This window comes from Saccopteryx bilineata, chromosome 1 (assembly GCF_036850765.1).
Source record: "Saccopteryx bilineata isolate mSacBil1 chromosome 1, mSacBil1_pri_phased_curated, whole genome shotgun sequence".
Lineage (NCBI taxonomy): Eukaryota > Metazoa > Chordata > Mammalia > Chiroptera > Emballonuridae > Saccopteryx > Saccopteryx bilineata.
Genome location: NC_089490.1, coordinates 213,317,917 through 213,337,813, shown reverse-complemented (window position 1 = coordinate 213,337,813; position 19,897 = coordinate 213,317,917). Strand labels below are relative to the sequence as shown.

General features: G+C 39.2%; 1 protein-coding gene across 1 annotated transcript in view; it reads left to right on the top strand.

The window, feature by feature from the left end:
• Positions 1 to 19,897, top strand: part of OPN3 (opsin 3) — a 49,943-nt gene that overhangs the window by 24,502 nt on the left and 5,544 nt on the right. Inside the window, 2 exon segments of the mRNA XM_066252715.1 lie at positions 17,020 to 17,145; positions 17,148 to 17,338. Of these exon segments, the coding sequence (XP_066108812.1) occupies positions 17,020 to 17,145; positions 17,148 to 17,338 (317 nt within the window).

The following is a 19,897-nucleotide window of genomic DNA, read 5'->3' as shown; positions in this document are numbered from 1 at the left end:
TACAAGACTCCCTTAAATCCCCATCTTGGTAAAAAGGGCCATCTGTGAATATCTGAATGTAAGGTAGTTCACTCCATTTGCTTTTATTTTTGCAAAACAAATCTAATTGAAGAATAGCGTTATAATTCAGTGATCCACTCATAATCCAAACTTCCCTGTCCTCGAGTTTGTATTAAGGCCAGGTGACACTATAGAAGAAAATGAGGCATTTTTTTGCTTTAGTGTCCTCTCCCTTAAAGATGGAGATGCCCGGGGGGGGGGGGGGGTCTGGAGGAATGCATTCAGCCTGCCCTGCCCCTTTTGTCTCTGTTTACCTTCTCAATACAGACAGCTGAGGACTGATAATGAGCCGACCAGTCCTGGGACCTGGGGCACCATGTGAAGCATCTATTCATTTATTCCTTCCACTTCTAAAATATTTGTCCAGTTTAAAGGTATGATCTGAACATTTATTTTTAGAAATCTGTAATTAGATCAAGTAAGAGTTCTCTCTATGGATTTTTTTTTTGTAATGTATATTTGCAAATGCATCAGAGTAAAACAGTAACTGTCTCTAGATGACAAAATCATTAAAAATACCATGGTTATAGATTGGATTATAATGCAGTTGACAAAAGAATTTACTTTTTTTTGTATCAATATTTTAAAACAATAATCAGAATTACAAATGAAAGTATATCAGGACTTTTTAGATTTTTTACTAAGAATTTAATCAATTTGGTCCCCACTGTCATTTGTCCCTGGGGCTTTTGTGGGGACAGGACTATTGATTTTAAAAAGTCAAAGAGAGCTCCTGGGCTTCTTCATTTGCCTTCAAAATCACCACTCAGCTCCACCACCTATCTGTGTGCCTCTCCTTCCCTCTTGTTTCTCTGTTTCTGTTTCTGCTCCCCTTTTAAGACAACCCTTCCAATGTCCTTCCTCCCTGTGATCTGTATGTTCCTTTCTTTTATATTCCATTCTCACCTTTTTTTACTTCCTCGATTCTTTCTCTTTTTCTTCTTTTCTCTGCATGAACCTTCTGTGACTTACACAAACCTTCTGCAAGTTTCCTTGTCTCTTTTAGTTCGCCTTATTTTTAACTCATTCAGAAATGACTACAGTTAGAATAATGTATTTTTAAAATTTTTTTTATTATTCATTTTAGAGAGCAGAGAGTAAGGGAGAGAGAGAGACAGAGAGGGGGAGAGAGGAGAGAGAGAGAGAGAAGGTAGGGAGGAGCTGGAAGCATCAACTCCCATATGTGCCTTGACCAGGCAAACCCAGGGTTTCGAACCAGCGACCTCAGCATTTCCAGGTCCACGCTTTATCACTGTGCCACCACAGGTCAGGCAGAATAATGTATTTTTGATTCTTGCCCCTTAGAAATATTTTTTATACCTTATACTTGTTATTACTAAAGTCATACAGTTTCTTTCGGACTTAGATTTCTTAATTCTTAAAAACCTTAATTTTTAGTGACAATCAAAAGTAAACAGCATTCTTTAGATTGAAGATTTATGAGTACATTTTTTTTTTCTGAAGCTGGAAACGGGGAGAGACAGTCAGACAGACTCCCGCATGCGCCCGACCGGGATCCACCCGGCACGCCCACCAGGGGCGAAGCTCTGTCCACCAGGGGGCGATGCTCTGCCCCTCCGGGGCGTCACTCTGCCACCACCAGAGCCACTCTAGCGCCTGGGGCAGAAGCCAAGGAGCCATCCTCAGCGCCCAGGCCATCTTTGCTCCAATGGAGCCTTGGCTGCGGGATGGGGAAGAGAGAGACAGAGAAGAAGGAGGGGGGGTGAGGGGTGGAGAAGCAAATGGGCGCTTCTCCTATGTGCCCTGGCCGGGAATCGAACCTGGGTCCCCCGCACGCCAGGCCGACGCTCTACCGCTGAGCCAACCGGCCAGGGCCTATGAGTACATTTTATAACTTCTACAAACTGTTTTCTTTTTTTTCAATTGGCAAATGTTCTCTCGTGGTTTCCTTTTGTTTGTTTTTTTTATTTTTAATGGGGTGACATCAGTAAATCAAGGTACATATATTCAAAGATAACATGTCAAGGTTATCTTGTCGTTCAATTATGTTGCATACTCATCACCCAAAGTCAGATTGTCCTCTGTCACCTTCTATCTAGTTCTCTTTGTGCCCCTCCCCCTCCCCCTTTCCTTCTCCCTCTCCCCCCCTCCCCCCGTAACCACCACACTCTTATCAATGTCTCTTGGTCTCACTTTTATGTCCCATCTAAGTATGGAATAATGCAGTTCCTGGTTTTTTCTGATTTACTTATTTCACTCTGTATAATGTTGTCAAGATCCCACCATTTTGCTATAAAGGATCCGATGTCATCATTTCTTATGGCTGAGTAGTATTCCATAGTGTATATGTGCCACATCTTCTTTATCCAGTCATCTATTGATGGGCTTTTTGGTTGTTTCCATGTCCTGGCCACTGTGAACAATGCTGCAATGAACATGGGGCTGCATGTGTCTTTACGTAGCAATGTTTCTGAGTTTATGGGGTACATACTCAGTAGAGGGACTGCTGGATCATAAGGTAGTTCTATTTTCAATTTTTTGAGGACCCACCATACTTTCTTCCATAATGGTTATACTACTTTACATTCCCACCAACAGTGTATGAGGGTTCCTTTTTCTCAACAACCTCTCCAACATTTGCTATTACCTGTCTTGTTAATAATAGCTAATCTAACAGATGTGAGGTGGTATCTCATTGCAGTTTTGATTTGCATTTCTCTAATAACTAAAGAAGATGAGCATCTTTTCATATATCTGTTGGCCATTTGTATTTCTTTCTGAGAGAAGTATCTGTTCATATCCTCTTCCCATTTTTTATTGGATTGTTTGTTTGTTTGTTGTTGAGTTTTATGAGTTCTTTGTATATTTTGGATATTAGGCCCTTATCTGAGCAGGTGTTTAAAAATATCATTTCCCAATTAGTTGGCTGTCTGTTTATCTTGTTATCAGTTTCTCTTGCTGAGCAAAAACTTCTTAATCTGATGTAGTCCCATTTATTAATTTTTGCTTTCACTTCTCTTGCCTGTGCAGTCAAATTCATAAAATGCTCTTTAAAGCCCAGATCCATGAGTTTAGTACCTATGTCTTCTTCTATGTACTTTATTGTTTCAGGTCTTATGTTTAGATCTTTGATCCATTTTGAGTTAATTTTAGTACAGGGGGACAAACTGTAGTCCAGCTTCATTCTTTTGCATGTGGCTTTCTAGTTTTCCCAACACCATTTGTTGAAGAGGCTTTCTTTTCTCCATTATGTGTTGGCCTTTTATCAAAAATTATTTGACTATATATATGTGGTTTTATTTCTGGGCTTTCTATTCTGTTCCATTGGTCTGAGTGTCTATTTTTCTGCTAATACCATGCTGTTTTGATTGTTGCAACCCTATAATAGAGTTTGAAGTCAGGTATTGTAATGCCCCCAGCTTCATTCCTTTTCTTAAGCATTGCTTTGGCTATTCGGGGCTTTTTATAGTTCCATATAAATCTGATTACTTTTTGCTCCATTTCTTTAAAAAATGTCATTGGAATTTTGATGGGAATTGCATTAAATTTGTATATTGCTTTGGTTAATATGGCCATCTTGATTATATTTATTCTACCTAACCAAGAACAAGGAATATTCTTCCATCTCATAATATCTTTTTCGATTTCCCTTAACAATGGTTTATAGTTTTCAGTGTATAAGTCCTTTACATTCTTTGTTATGTTTATTCCTAGGTATTTTATTTTTTTTGTTGCAATCGTGAAGGGGATTATTCTTTTGAGTTCATTCTCAAATGTTTCATTGTTGGCATATAGAAAGGCTATTGACTTCTGTATGTTAATTTTGTATCCTGCGATCCTGCGACCTTACTGTATTGGCTTATTGTTTCTAGTAGTCTTTTTGTGGATTCTTTGGGGTTTTCAATGTATAGGATCATATCATCTGCAAAAAGTGATACTTTTACTTCTTCTTTTCCAATAGGGATGCCTTTTATTTCTTTGTCTTGTCTGATTGCTGTGGCTAAAACCTCTAGTACCACATTAAATAAGAGTGGAGAGAGTGGACAACCCTGTCTTGTTCCTGATTTAAGGGGGAAAGCCTTCAGTTTTGTGCCATTTAGTATGATGTTAGCTGATGGTTTATCATATATGGCCTTTATCATGTTGAGATATTTTCCTTCTATACCCATTTTTTTGAAGTCTTAAACATAAAATTGTGTTGTATTTTATCAAAAGCCCTTTCTGCATCTATTGATAATATCATGTGGTTCTTATTCTTTGTTTTGTTGATATAGTGTATTATGTTAGCCGTTTTACGTATGTTGAACCATCCTTGAGATTCTGGGATGAATCCCACTTGATCATGATGTATTATCTTTTTAATATGTTGTTGTATTCGATTTGCTAGTATTTTGTTTAGTATTTTAGCATCTGTATTCATTAGAGATATTGGTCTATAGTTTTCTTTTTTTGTGCCATCCTTGCCTGGTTTTGGTATAAGGGTTATGTTTGCCTCATAAAATGTGTTTGGAAGTATTGCTTCTTCTTCAATTTTTTGGAATACTTTCAGTAGAATAGGAACCAAGTCTTCTTTGAAGGTTTGATAAAATTCACTGGTATAGCCGTCTGGGCCTGGACTTTTATTTTTGGGGAGGTTTTTAATGGCTTTTTCTATTTCTTCTCTACTAATAGGTCTGTTTAGGCTATCTGCTTCTTCTTGACTCAGTCTAGGAAGGTTATATTGTTCTAGGAATTTATCCATTTCTTCTAGGTTGTTGAATTTAGTGGCATAAAGTTTTTCATAGTATTCTACAATAATTCTTTGTATATTTCCAATGTCCGTGGTGATTTCTCCTCTTTCATTTTGGATTTTGTTTATATGAGTTCTTTCTCTTTTTACCTTGGTAAGTCTTGCCAAGGGTTTGTCAATTTTGTTGATCTTTTCAAAGAACCAGCTCATTGTTCTATTAATTTTTTCTATAGTTTTTCTGTTCTCTATTTCATTTATTTCTGCTCTGATTTTTATTATTTCCTTTCTTCGGCTGGTTTTGGGTTGTCTTTTTTCTTCTTTTTCTAGTTCCTTAAGATGTGAAGTTAAGTGGTTCACTTGGGCTCTCTCTTGTTTGTTTATATATGCCTGAAGGGATATGAACTTCCCTCTAATCACTGCTTTTGCTGCACCCCATAGATTCTGATATGTCGTATTGTCATTTTCATTTCTCTGTATATATCTTTTGATCTCTGCACTTATTTCTTCCTTGACCCATTCATTCTTTAAAAGTATGTTGTTTAGTTTCCACATTTTTGTGGGATTTTTTTTCCTCTTTTTTGCAGTTGAATTCTAGTTTCATGGCTTCATGATCAGAAAATATGCTTGGAACAACTTCAATTTTTCTGAATTTGCTGATGTTGTGTTTGTGGCCCAACATATGGTCAATTCTTGAGAATGATCCATGTACACTGGAGAAAAATGTATACTCAGTCACTTTGGGATGAAATGTCCTGTAGATGTCTATCATATCTAGGTGCTCTAGTGTTTTGTTTAAGGCCGCTATATCTTTGTTGATTCTCTGTTTGGATGACTGATCTAGAGCCGTCAGCGGTGTATTGAGGTCTCCAAGTATGATTATATTTTTGTCAGTTTTTGTATTAAGGTCAATAAGTAGCTGTCTTATATATTTTGGTGCTCCTTGGTTTGGTGCATATATATTAAGAATTGTTATGTCTTCTTGATTCAGTGTCCCCTTAGCCATTATGAAATGGCCATTTTTGTCTCTGAGTACTTCTGTTGTCTTGTAATCAGCATTATCAGATATGAGTATTGCTACGCCTGCTTTTTTTTGGATGTTATTTGCTTGGAGTATTGTTTTCCAGGCTTTCACTTTGAATTTATTTTTATTCTTGTTACTTAAATGAGTTTCTTGTAGGCAGCATACAGTTGGATTTTCTTTTTTGATCCATTCTGCTACTCTGTGCTTTTTTATTGGTGAGTTTAATCCGTTTACATTTAGTGTAATTATTGACACTTATGAGTTCCTTATTGCCATTTTATAGATTGCTTTCTGTTAGTTTTGTGTCTTGTTTGATCCTTCTCCTTCGTTTTTCTATCTTTTGTTTTTATTTGGTTGTGTTCCATACATCTTTCCTCTGTTGCTATCTTTTTTAAATAATGTGCTTCTGTGGTGGTTTTTTCAATGGTGGTTACCATTAAGTAATGAAAAAGGTTCCTACCCTGTTCATTGTAGTGCACTATTTTGTGAGTACTTTTGCACTCCATCGCCCTTTGCTACTGTTAATCTCCATCCTCTCCCCCTTTTCTTTTTGTTGTCACAGTTTAAAGTTGGGTTTTTTTGTGTGTTCTTCTTGGAGCTTTTACTTATGGCTTTGTTGGGGGTTTTTTTATTCTTTTTATCTGATTGGAGAACCCCCTTTAGTATTTCCTGGAGTGGGGGTTTTCTGGTGATAAATTCCCTCATCTTTTCTGTATCTGTGCATGTTTTTATTTCTCCTTCATATTTGAAGGATAGCTTTGATGGGTATAGTATTCATGGCTGAAAGTTCCTCTCTTTCAAGACTTTAAATATTGGGGTCCACTCTCTTCTAGCTTGTAGAGTTTCTGTTGAGAAATCGGACGACAATCTAATGGGCCTTCCTTTATATGTTGTATTCTTCTTTTCCCTGGCTGCCTTGAGAATTTTTTCTTTGCAGTTGGTTTGTGCCAATTTCATTATGATGTGCCTTGAAGTAGGTTTGTTGGGGTTAAGAAAACTTGGAGTTCTGTTTGCTTCTTGAATTTGAAGTTTTAGTTCTTTCCACAGGCTTGGGAAGTTCTCATCCATTATTTGTTTGAGTATGTTCTCCACTCTATTTTCTCTCTCTTCTCCCTCTGATATACCTATTATTCTTATGTTATTCTTTCTGATGGAGTCAGATAATTCCTGTAGGGTTATCTTATTTTTTTAAATTTTTGAGTCTCTTTCTTCTTCTCTGTGTTGTGCCTCAAGTTGCTTGTCTTCTATTTCACTAATTCTACCTTCTATCTGGCCTGTTCTATTAGCTAAGCTTGTTACCTCATTTTTCAGCCCGTGAATTGAGTTTTTCATTTCTGTTTGATTTGTTTTTATAGTTTCAATTTCCTTGGAGATATACTCTTTGTGTTCATCGAGTTGTTTTCTGAGCTCCCTAAATTGCCTTTCTGTGTTTTCTTGTATATATCTCTGAGTATTTTTAGGATTTCTATTTTAAATTCTCTTTTGTTTAACTCCAAGGTTTCCAATATCTTAAATTTTTTCTCCATAGATTTTTCCTCATCTCTCTGTGTTACCTCTCTTTCTTTTGTATCCATGATATTCGATTTTCCCTTCTTTAATTGCGTGTGAGGGTGGCTTTGTTTATAGTATTAATGAGATTTAATAAGGAATAAAAAGTTAAAAAAATAAAAATAAAAAATTGAGGTTTTTTTAAAAATTAATCATTAAATAAAGAAAAATAAAATAAGATAAAAATTTGAGAAAAAAGGGAATTATTCCTTCTCCTCCTTTTTTCCTCTCCTCTCCTCTCCCCTCTTTCTTGAGAAAATCTTGTGGTAAACTGTGAATTATATTGTACTAAATAGAACAAACAATACCTGTAGTGGAGAGCCTGAATTGGGGAGAAGTAATAAAGGGGTAAAGGAAAAAGAAAAACAGAAAAAGAATAAAAAAAAAAATCAGAAAAAGATGGGCCAGGGCGGACCTCACCCGAGAGGAGAGATGGGCCAGGGCGGACCTCACCCGAGAGGAGAGATGGGCCAGGGCGGACCTCACCCGAGAGGAGAGATGGGCCAGGGCAGCAGACCTCACCCGAGAGGAGAGATGGGCCAGGGCAACTTTTATATATATAAAAGTTGGGGCGGTATAGACCCACAAAAAGCAAATAAGGAAAAAATTTTGGTCAAGAATAAAATGATTTGCTTTTAGGTGTTGGCTGACTAAGAGTTATGATGAGAGGAAATAGAGGGAAACAGAAAAAAGGGGTGGAAAATTTAAAAATTACTATTTTATTTAGTGGAACAAGATCTAGATAAAATGGAGAGCCAGGGATGGGAGCACTGCTAATGAGTTAAAAAGGTGAAGTAAAAACCCCCAAAATGCCACAAACTTAAGTTTGAGTCCCAGATAAGATAATTTGTTCGTTATTGAGGTTTGAATGAGAGAAGACGTAAAGAAGAAAGGAAGAGACTAATATAGAGGGAGAAGAGAGAGAGAGAGAGAGAGAGAGAGAGAGAGAGAAAAGATGGAACCACTAAAAGAAAAAGGAGGAGAGAGAGAGAGTTAGGGGTTTTGGATTGCAACCCCCATAGAGAGAAAGGAGGAGGAAAGAAAAGATAATGGGAGATGTAACACTTATGGGTAGTGTAGTTCAAAGAGAGGCAAAAGTAAGACTGAGAGAGAATTAAACGACCAAATTGGAATAGGAAAAAAAAAAATCAAGAATGAAGAAAAGAGACACAGACGAACAAATATAATAAAATGGGATAGGTTATAAAGTCTGCAGATTATTCTTGATTTTGAGAGGTTATCGTCTTGCTTTTTCTTTTCTGTCTCTCTTCCTGGTCGGTGACTTTGTACCCCGGGTTCTGCCCCTGTGGCATGCTCTGGTAGAGGTTTGCAGTTGATAATTCTCTATGGCGATGTCATGTATTGGGCTTCAGTCTCGTTGGCAGTCGAGGCTCATTAGCATTTATAGGCTCCAACAGTGTGAGGGTCTCTCACTGTGCGAGTGTTCCTGGAGCCTCTCTCCTAGTCCTTCCTTCCACAATTAGAAGCCTGATAATCCAGCTATGGGGTTGCTGCTGCCTCTGCCTGGATAGTAAGAGGCTCAAAGAGCTGGCAACTCCCCACTCTATTCCCACTCAACACAGGGCTCTGAGAAAGGCTCAGTCAGTCAGAGCTGCTAGCATAATCAGGCGGGGCTTCCGCCCACTCAAAGACCTCTGGCTCTGCCCCTCTGTGGGATAACACGGGTGCCCACTCCTGAGGCGTTTGGAGGAACCTCTTGCCCACTCTCCGTGCGCGCCGACCAGGATGTCAGACCAGCCACGTCACACTTTGTGAAACCTCTGCCCGCACGGAAAAGTTCCAACATTGGAATTGGCTCTCGCTCTCTCCCTGTGGCTCTCACCAGGGTGCTGGTGCGGCTCGGAGATTCCGCTCCTGGCCCGCTCACAGGCCTCTGACTCTGCTCCTCTGTGGGAAAACACGGGCGCTCACCCCTGAGGAGTTCAGAGGAATCTCTTGCCCACTCTCTGTGGGCGCCGACCTGGATATCAGGCCAGTCATCTCTCACTCCGAGAAAGCCCTCTGCCCGCATGGAAAAGTTCCAGCGTTGGAATTGGCTTTCGCTCTGTCCCCGTGCGTGGCTATCCCAGAGCGCTGGGGCGGCCAGGAGATTCCACTTTCAGCCCACACACAGGCCCCTGACTCTGCCCCTCTGTGGGAAAACACGAGCGCCCACCCCTGAAGAGTTTGGAGGAATCTCCTGCCCACTCTCCGTGTGCGCTGACCAGGATATCAGGCCAGCAGCCTCTCACTCCGAGAAAGCCCTCCACCCACACAGAAAAGTTCCAGCATTGGAATTGGCTCCAGCTCCCTCCCCGTGCCCGGTCCCCTCAGGGCGCTGGGGCTCCTTGGAGATTCCACTTTTTGCCCACACAGAGGCCTCTGACTCTGCCTCTCTGTGGGTTAGCATGGGCGGCGCCCACCCCTGAAGTGTTTGTAGGAATCTCTCGCCCACTATCCACGCGCGCCGACCAGGAGATGCGGAAAATGGCTGCCCCACTTGTCTTTCTTTGTCTGGGTTTGGCACACGTGTTAGCTTAAATTGCCCAGGTTTTTTCTCGGCTTGGATCTCCGTGCCACAGCCTGGTTTGGCTGTTTGTACTGTGGCCTGGATATATTCACTCCCTATGCCTGCCTTAGTTTCTATATTCTCAGTTCTCAGTGAAAGCTGTCCTGTTTGGGTTAGAGAGGAAGGCGGAGCATTTCTTACTCCCTATTTCCCCCGGGGTTTGATCATATATCTAGCCAATCTTTTGCTTGACCATACCTTCGGTTGTGTTGCGAAGCATCTGAAGGCTCCAAGGATAGGTTTTTCTGTTTCTAGTTGAAGATCTTGTTGAGTTTATGGGGAGATTTATCGGTATCGCTTCCTACCGTGCCATCACTCTGACGTCATCTTTCTGTTCTCACGTTTTTAAGAGACATAATTGAGATAACATGAACCCTAAATATTGGCAGCTGCGTTCAGGCACTTGAGGCTCATTTTTGCTAAAACACAGTCACTGGTTTGTCCCTGATCTAAGAAGAAGCTTTCAGTTTTTCAAAATTACGATGTTAGTTGCTGGTTTACTGTTTGGCCTTTATTATGTTGAGGTACTTATCTTCTTTATACATTTTATTGAGAGTTTGTATCAAATTAATGTTGTATCTTGTCACATGCTTTTTCTTCATTTATTGAGATGATCATATAATTTTTCCTTTATTTTGTTAATGTAATGTATCACATTGGTTGATTTGAAGATGTTGAACCATTCTTACATCCCTGAAACGAATCCCACATGATTGTGGTGTACAGTCCTCATAATATATTGTTTTATTCAATTTGCTAATATTTTGTTTAAGATTTTTTATTTATGTTCATCAGAGATACTGGCCTGTAATTTTCTTTTATGTATTGTCCTTGCCTAGTAGTGTTAGTGTCAGGATAATGTTGGTCTCATAAAATGAGCTAAGAAGCATTTTATCCTCTTCAATTTTTTGGAAGAGTTTGAGAAGGATAGGTATTAAATCTTCTTTGAATGTTTGGTAGAATTTACCAGTGAAGCCATCAGGTCCCAGACTTCCGGTTTGGGGGAGATTTTTTATTATGTTTTAGTATCCTTACTAGTGATGGGTCTGTTCATGGTTCAGTCTAGAATGGTTGTATAATTCTAAGGATTTGTCCATTTCTTCTAAGTTGTTCGATTTGGTGGCAAATAGCCTTTCATAATAGCCTTTTTGAATCCTTTGTATTTCTGTGGTATATATTGCAACCTTTCCACTTTTATTTGAGTCTTCTCCCTTTTTTCCTTAGTGAGACTAGTTAAAGATTGTCAATTTTATCTTTTCAAAGAACCAGCTCCTTGTTTAATTAATTATTTAAAATTTCTTTTTATTTTCTATTTCATTTATTTCCACTCTGATTTCTATAATTCCCTTCTACTGAATCTGAGCTTCTTTTTATAGTTCCTTTAGGAATAATGTTAAATTGTTTACTTGAGATTTTTTGTTGTTTTTTGAAGTAGGCCTGTATTGCTATAAATTTCCCTCTTGGTACTGCTTTTGCTATATACCAAAGATTTTGGTATGCCATATTTTCATTTGTATTTGTCTTTATATATTGTTTGGCTTTTTTCTTTTATTTCCTCAGAGACTCAATAGTTGGTTGTTCAGTAATATGTTTATTTTTACATTTTTTTCATTTTTCCAGCTTTCTTTTTGTAGTTGATTTCTGTTTAATATCAATGTAGCCAGAAAAGATGCTTGATATGATTTTAATCTCCTTAAACTTATTGAAACTTGTTTTATGTTCCAATATGTGATCTATTCTTGAGACTGTCCCATGTGTACTTGAGAAGAATGTGTATTTTTTCACTTTGGAATGGAAAGTCCTGGTAATATCTATTAAATTCATCTACTCTAATATGTCATTTAAGGCCAATGTTTCCTTCTTGATTTCTATCTGGATGATCTATACATTGGTGTAAGCAGGGTGTCAAAGTTTCTTACTTGTTACTTTGTTTTTGTCTATTTCTTCCTTTAGGTCTGTTAATAATGACTTATGTATTTTGGTGCTACTAATTTGGATATATATATATATATATAAACATTATGTTTTATTGATGGATGGTTCCCTTTATTGTTATAAAATGTTCATCTTTGTCTCATTACTTTTTTTGTCTTGAAGTCTGTATTGTCTGATATAAATATGGCCATACCTGCTCTTCTTTTTTTTAATTTTATTTATTTATTTATTCATTTTAGAGAGGAGGGAGGGAAAGAGGGGGAGAGAGGGGGGGGAGGAGCAAGAAGCATCAAATCTCATATATGCCTTGACCAGACAAGTGCAGGGTTTTGAACCGGTGACCTCAGTGTTCCCAGGTCGACGCTTTATCCTCTGTGCCACCAGAGGTCAGGCCATACCTGCTCTTCTTTAGATGTCATTTGCTTGGAGTATCATCTTCCACCACTTCACATTGAGCCTATGTTTGTCTTTGTAACTGAGATGGGTCTCCCAAAAACAGCATATCCTTTTTTTTTTGCTCTTGTTTTATTTTTGTTCTTTTAAGTGAGAGAAGGGGAGACAGAGACAGACTCCCTCATGCACCCTGAATGGGATCCACCTGGTGAGTCCCCTATGGGGGGGGCTGCTCTGCTCATCTTGGGCCATTGCTTGGCAACTGAGCTATTTTTAGTGCTTGAGGCAGAGGCTCCACTGAGCTAGCCTCAGCACTGGAGGCCAACTCACTTGAAGCAGTGAGCCATGGCTGTAGGTAGGGGAGAGGGAGAGAGAAGAGAAAAAGGAGGAGTGGAGAAGTAGATGGTGGCTTCTTCTGCATGCCCTGACCAGGAATTGACCTGGGACATCCATACTCTGGGCCCATACTCTACCACTCAGCCAACCAGTCAGGGCTGGGCTTTGTTTTTTAATCTATCTATCTACTCTGTGCCTTGGATTGCCAAATTCAGCTTATTTACATTTAGGGTGATTACTAATATATGATGACTTAACTACTGCCATTTTGTCTTTCATTTTCTAATTTCTCTGTATCTCCATTGTTTCTTTTTCTTTGTGTTTCTGCGTGCATCTTTAGTTTGGTATTTTTCTCCATTTCTTCTTTTTTATGTTCTGTGTCTCAACAGTGGCTTATAGTTTTGTAGTTACCACAAGATTTGTATTAAATGTTTCATTGAGAAAAAACAGTCTCATTTATTCTGATGGCATCTTATCTTCATTGACCTATACAAGTTGTATTGCCCCCCTCTAATTTTATGTGTTTGTTGTCACAAATCATTCCTTTTTATGTTGTATATTCATTATCAAATAGCTATGGTTGTTTTTAATGCTTTTCCCTTTTAACTTCTATGTTATAATTAAATGTTTAACATCCTGTGCTAAAATAGAGTTGCGGTTTTCTGTTTCTGTCTGTCACCTTAAAGTTTTCTGTACATTTGTCTTTTTGCTTCAGGACTTTTGGTTGTAAATTTTCTTAGCTTTTGTATGTTTGATAAACCTTTATTTCTACTTTATACCCAAAGGGCAGCTTTCCTGGATATATTATTCTTTGGCACATGGTTTCCATTTTTCAGTATTTTGAATATATCATTCCACTCTTTCCAGGCCTGCAGTGTTTCTGCAGAGAAATATGATGATAATCTGGGGGATTTCCTTTGCAAATTACTTTCTTCTTTTTCCCCAGTTGCCTTGAGAATTCTCTCTTTATCATTCTCGGAGAAGGTGGTTTTGTGATGATTGTTTTCTAAACTTGTATTTCAATGTGCAGTTCCTTCCCTATGAATGGGGAATTCTTATCAGTTATTTCTGTGAATGGGCTCACTATTCCCTTCTCCATCTGTTTTCCTTCTGGGATACCCATTATCCTTGTTATCTTTTTAATGGAGTTATGTCTTATAGAATTTTTTTTTAAGTGAGAGGAGGGGAGATGAAGAGACTGACTCCCGCATGCATCCAGACCGGGATCCACCCAGCAACTCCCCTCTGGGGCTGATGCTCAAATCAACTGAATCACTGGCTTTGAGAAAGGAAGAGAGAAAGAAAGAGAGGGGAAGGGGCAGAGGAGCAAATGGTTGCTTCTCATGTGTGCCCTGACTGGCAATGGCACCCAGGACGTCCATTTGCCGGGTCAACACTCGATCCACTGAGCCAACTTGTTAGTGCCAATATTTTTCATTTAAGAAAAATGTTGGTTCTCATTCTTCTACTTGAATCATTTCTCAATTTCTATCTTTGAGCTCATTAATTTTCTCTTCCATGGGGTCAGCTTTATTTCCAATGCTTTTTTATGAATTCCTCATCTCATTTATTGATTTCTTCAGCTCTAGCATTTCTGTTTGGGTCTTTTTTATAGTTTAAATCTCACTGATAAACTAATTCTTCTGTTCATTAATTTTACATCTGAGTGCATTGGACTGCCTTTTGGAGTATCCTTGTATCTCACTGAAGTTCTTCATGACTGCCATTTTAAATTCTCTGTCTTTAGATCACAGTCTTTCATGATTTTGAGTTTGGTTTCTAGAGAATCATCATTTTCTTTCTGTGTTACCATGCTACTTTGGTGGTTCATAGTACTTAATGGGTTGTACCTCTACTGGTGCATTTCAAATAGTGAACACTTTTATTATTTAGACACCATTATGATTTTAATAATTCAGCAGTTTGATTAAATGGTTTTCTTTTGCTTTCCAGTAGATGGTGATATAGTGCAAATTTTTGTTTTCTTTGAATTTTTAAAAATATTTTAAATTACAGCTTATATTCAATATTATTTTTTATTAAGGCAGCCATAGTATCATGTCAATGATTCTACAGCAACCCTGCACTCAAGCTGAGGGGCCTGCACTTAAGCCAGCAACCTAGGGGTTTCGAACCTAGGTTCTCAGCATTCCAGGTTGATGCTCTAGCCACTGTGCCACCACTGGTCAGGCAAGGCCAAACTATGTTTTAACATTTAAAAGCAACTATGTAATTAAATATCATTATATGTATTAAGAAAGTTTATAAACTAAATAAAACCAACAGTATTTTGTTAGAGTCAACTTATGTCACTATATTTAGGTTTTTAGATTTTCTTCTAGGAATATATTCAGTTAAAGAAAAGATAGTATCAGTTGTTAGGTAGAAATATAATGAGGTAAAAAATAGATTCTTATTTCTGAAGACAACACATCTAACCTGATATTTTCCTTGTCCCCACAATTCATTATAATGTGAATTTAGGTTCACTATTTGCTATTATATCACTGCTTTCAGAAATATCTCCTCTATCATGTATTTTTTTTATTTATTCATTTTAGAGAGGAGAGGGAGAGACAGAGAGAGAGAAGGGGGGAGGAGCTGGAAGCATCAACTCCCATCTGTGCCTTGACCAGGCAAGCCCAGGGTTTCGAACTGGCGACCTCAGCATTTCCAGGTTGACGCTTTATCCACTGCGCCACCACAGGTCAGGCTCTCCTCTATCATATTTTAAAAACCCAATATTCTTCCAGTCACTCACATATTTACTGAACGTTCACTCATTTATTCAATGAGCATTTATTTATTTTAATTTTTATTCATTGATTTTAGTGAGAGAGGAAGGGAGAGATAGAGAGACAAGAACATTGAGCTATTCCTGTATGTGCCCTGACTGGAGATCGAACCAGCAAACCCTGTGCTTCAGGGTGATGCTCTAACCAGCCAAGTTATCCGACTAGGGCAATAAGCATTTATTAATAGTAGCGACATGTATCAGACACTGGGACTTCACTGTTCGTACTGTTGAAGGTACCTTCCCTACTTCAGACCCCATCATGTTTTCCTTGGACCATTGCAGTAGCCTGCAAGCTGGTCTTTAGGTACTGAACAGTGTTTCAAGTTATTCCTACTATAGCATGAGTACTCTCAGAGGTAAATGGATGAGATATAAAGGAGAACTTAACCATTGTAATTTTCATGCTTAAGAAATACAATGGAGTACCATACTTATAATTTACTATTTTACACATAAAAACAATAACAAAAACACAACCAAATAAAAAAGTCTTACCAAAAAATTAAAAGTTTGGCTCTGGTGAGGTAGAGTATCATCCTGATTCACCAAGGTTGCAGGTTTGATCCCTAAGAAGGGCAATATACTAATCAACCAATGAATACATAAATAAGTGGAACAACAAATGGATGTTTTCTCTCTCCCTTCCTCTTGAAAGAAAGAAAGAAAAAGAGAAAGAAAGAAAGAGAGAGAGAGAGAGAGAAAGAAATTAAAAGTTTCTCAGTATGGCTTCATTTGCTCTTTCTAACTTTATCTCTCCTTCATATCCTCTGAGCCCTGCATCTGAATCCTCTCGTCATTTTTAGACCCTTCAATGGCCTCGGTGCCCTGGAGCATAACTCTTCATTCTTCCTGGAATGTGCTTCTTCTGCCTTGTTTACAAAGGCCCCTTTAATGTGAGTCCCACAGCACACTGTATCAGAATTGTAGCACTTACCCCTTGTCTGGTATTCCAGCTGTTCACACATCTGCATTGCATTTAGACATCTGGAATTCTGTGTCTGTGTCATCATTGGACCTCCTGTGTCAGCACAGTGCCTGGCACACCTGGGTGCTCAAGAGGAGCTTGTTGAATGGATAAATCACTCCAGGGAGAGGCAGAGAAATAAACAATAATGTTAGAGTGCATTTGTTGCAAACAGAGATATAAATGAGGATTGTGGAAGCACAGAAGGTTTCCGTCCCTTGTCAGCAATCCTTGCACATGAATGGTTTATAGGAAGCCATTTCTGAGCAGGTAGGTTGAGGTGGCCTCCTGCATAATTTCACCATTGCTTTGGTCAGTTCACATTTGTGACTTTGACTTTATTTCTGATAGCTGAGTCAAACACAGCTGACGGAAGGAAACACTCATGGTAGTGACTCTCCCTGACTTGCTCCAGAGTTTCTCTTTGTAAAAAATTTAACACAACAGCTGCATCATCAGGGAGGACTGGTTTGGGGGCTTTTCATTTTGTCCTGCTGCAATCCACATGCCATTTTCTAGTTCACATTTTCTTTTCTGGGTAAATATATTTCCAGTCAAATTTCCTGGGGTTTGTGAGGCACTAATACTCTTAGATGATCCTCGTTGGTTCCAGACACTGTCAGGTGTCTCCAGTGTACAATGAGCCCACTACGATGTCTGTCTTCCTCTGTGCCATGCTACACTATCACACTTTCTCTTCCTGCAGGGATTGTTTCCATGATGAACCTAATGGTGCTGGCCTATGAATCTTATATTCGCATGGTCCATGCCAGAGTGGTCAATTTTTCCTGGGCCTGGCGGGCTATTACCTACATCTGGCTATACTTGCTGTATAGTTGGGAGCCCCTCTCCTGGGCTGGAACAGGTACATCCTGGATGTACATGGCCTAGGCTGTACTGTGCACTGGAAATCCAAGGATGCCAACAATTCCTCCTTTGTGCTTTTCTTATTTCTTGGTTGCCTGGTGATGCCTGTCAGTGTTATAGCCCATTGCTATGGGTATATTTTGTACTCCATCCAAATGGTGAGTTGAAGACTATGAATGCTCCTCCCCCAAACTGTGTCCAAGGTAGAAATCAAAGAGACTAAATTATTCCTAAATGATCAGTAGCTGTCCGCAGCTGAGCAGCTCTTCCCATTGGACAGAATTTTGCACTAGAAACCACTCTCTTAAAAGATCAATGAGGAATAACATTTATTCTCTCCATGCCACCAATCTAAACCATAAGGAAGAAGGAAAGGGTTCTGAACAGAAAAAATTCAACTACAATTAAAAAAAATCTTCTGTTCTCCAGCACACTCAGAATTTAAAAACTCTATAATGAAGGAAACTGTGCGCTTCCCATAATTTTATTCATTCGTCAGTCACATAAACCCACTAAAGAATATTACAGGTGTTTTGGCGCAAATCATTTTTCAGTCATAATTAACAAGGACCAACCACACGCACATTTCCTGTTGGGTGCTGGCAGGAAGGAAGTCTGAAGTAAGAGTGTGGGGTAAGAACCGACCACAAGAAGATTTCCTGTTGGGTGCTGGCAGGGGTGACGCTTGAAGTACAGTGTGGGACACCCTCCTGGCTCAGCGTACAACCCCACCCATGTGCGTTCTTACGTAGTCAATGCTCCTCCCTCCCGTCCTCTTCTCTCATGAAACCTCTCGTGTCTCTTGCTCACTCTGCCTGCTTCTCTAGCTTTCACCTCTATTTTTTTTAAATCAAGCTCAGCCATATGTATTACTTTAAAGCATGACCCCCTTACTCCCAACTTCCATGTTCTAGCTTTCTTCTCACACCTCTATTTTATAAAAAATCAAAATAAACAATCCTTGGATCAGTGTGGCTCTGGTTTCTCCATGCCTGTAGTCAAGCAACAAAGCAGAGCTGCAGGGAAGCTACACCCATGACCCAGTGTCCACACACATGTCCTCTCCACAGTGTCTAGCAGTCTTCAGGTGGCAAGACAGTCCTCCCCTCTTTCTATACAATTGCTACTACAAGTTCTCAATTCTCATTTTAATCTCTTGCCTTATTAGTCTCCTTCTGACCTAATTCTTATCAAGCAATCATGCTAATTGGGCAAAATAAAGCCATTATCAAGAAATCCTCAACTCCCCGCCTCTCATTATATAACCCTCCCACCCATTCTTAGACTGCTCTCTTCAGTTACAGGTCAGGGGAGAGGTCTTTCAGGACCAAGCTGACCCCATAGTCTGGGTTTTGGCTCCCACTCCATTCTTTGCCCCAGGGACCTCTCTTTATGTAATCACTGTCTCTCTCACTGAATTTTCTATTTCTCCCTTACTACCAACTCTTTCACTTGAGCATATAACTGTGTTAACTGAATACAAAAGCAAAGTATACTCCCAACTCCCTCTAGTTATCACTTTATTTCTCTGATCGTCACTGCTGACTCAGAGAACCATGAGTGGCTTTTGGTACTCCATCATCACTCAATAGGAATTCACATGACCAGTATTTATTGAACATCTGAAATTACCAATTACTTACTGTTTTAGACTGAATAATTGTATCCCCCCAAATTCTTGTATGGGAGCCTTTACCCCCAACGTGCTGGTATAGGAGATGAGGACTTTGAGAGTTAATTAGGTTTATATGGAGTCATGAGGGTGGGGTCTTTATGATGGGATTAGCATCCTTGTAAGAGAAAGTGAGATCAGACCTCACTCTCTCTCCATATGTGAGATCACAGAAAATGTGGCCATCTCCAAGCCAAGGAAAGAGGCCTCCGAATAAAACTTACTTAGCTAGCACCTTGATCTTAAACTTCTCAGCCTACAGACCTATGGGAAATAAATTTCAGCCACTCAGTCTGTGGTATTTTGTTATGAAAGTGAAGACATTTCTAAGCTCTAAGGACACAACGAATAATATATAGTCCTTGCCTCAAAGAGTTCATAGTTTAGTAAAATCTCCTGGTATTTATTCTCTCAGCCTGTTGCAAATTGGCACCTCCCAACCTCTACAACACTCTCATATGACAGCTCCCATTGAGGTCATTGATGGTCGCCTGAGTGTTATGTCCAGTGGACACATGTCTATTGCTATTGTCTTCTGGCATCTGTGGCATTGAGACTTCTGACATTGGTGATAGCTTCCACGTAATTGTGATCTCCCCCCCCCCCCATTGTTTTAAGATCCCATTCTCTCCTATCTTTATTGCTGACTGTCTGGCCCATTGTCTCAAGTCTCTTTCAAGGGCATCTTTTCCATGGGCCTCCCGAGTGTTCTATATTTAGTTCTCATTTCATGCTGCACACCAGCTTTGGACAATCTCATATACTGCCAGAATTTCTCCTCCTAGAAATAGCTTGGTGATTTTTTATTCAGATGGTTCTTATGACCTTTACCAAATCCTCACTGTCAATTGCTTTTCGAACGCTTCCACTCGGATGGTCCACAGACTAGTGTAATTCAATATAAATGAAGATGAATTGGTCAGCTTTCCCCCAAGCCTGCTACTTATTCATTCTCTTTTATCAGTGAACGGTCATCATTGTCAGCTATGGAACCCAGAAATTAGAGAGTAATCTTTATTCTTTATCCTTGTTTTCTGCCACTTCC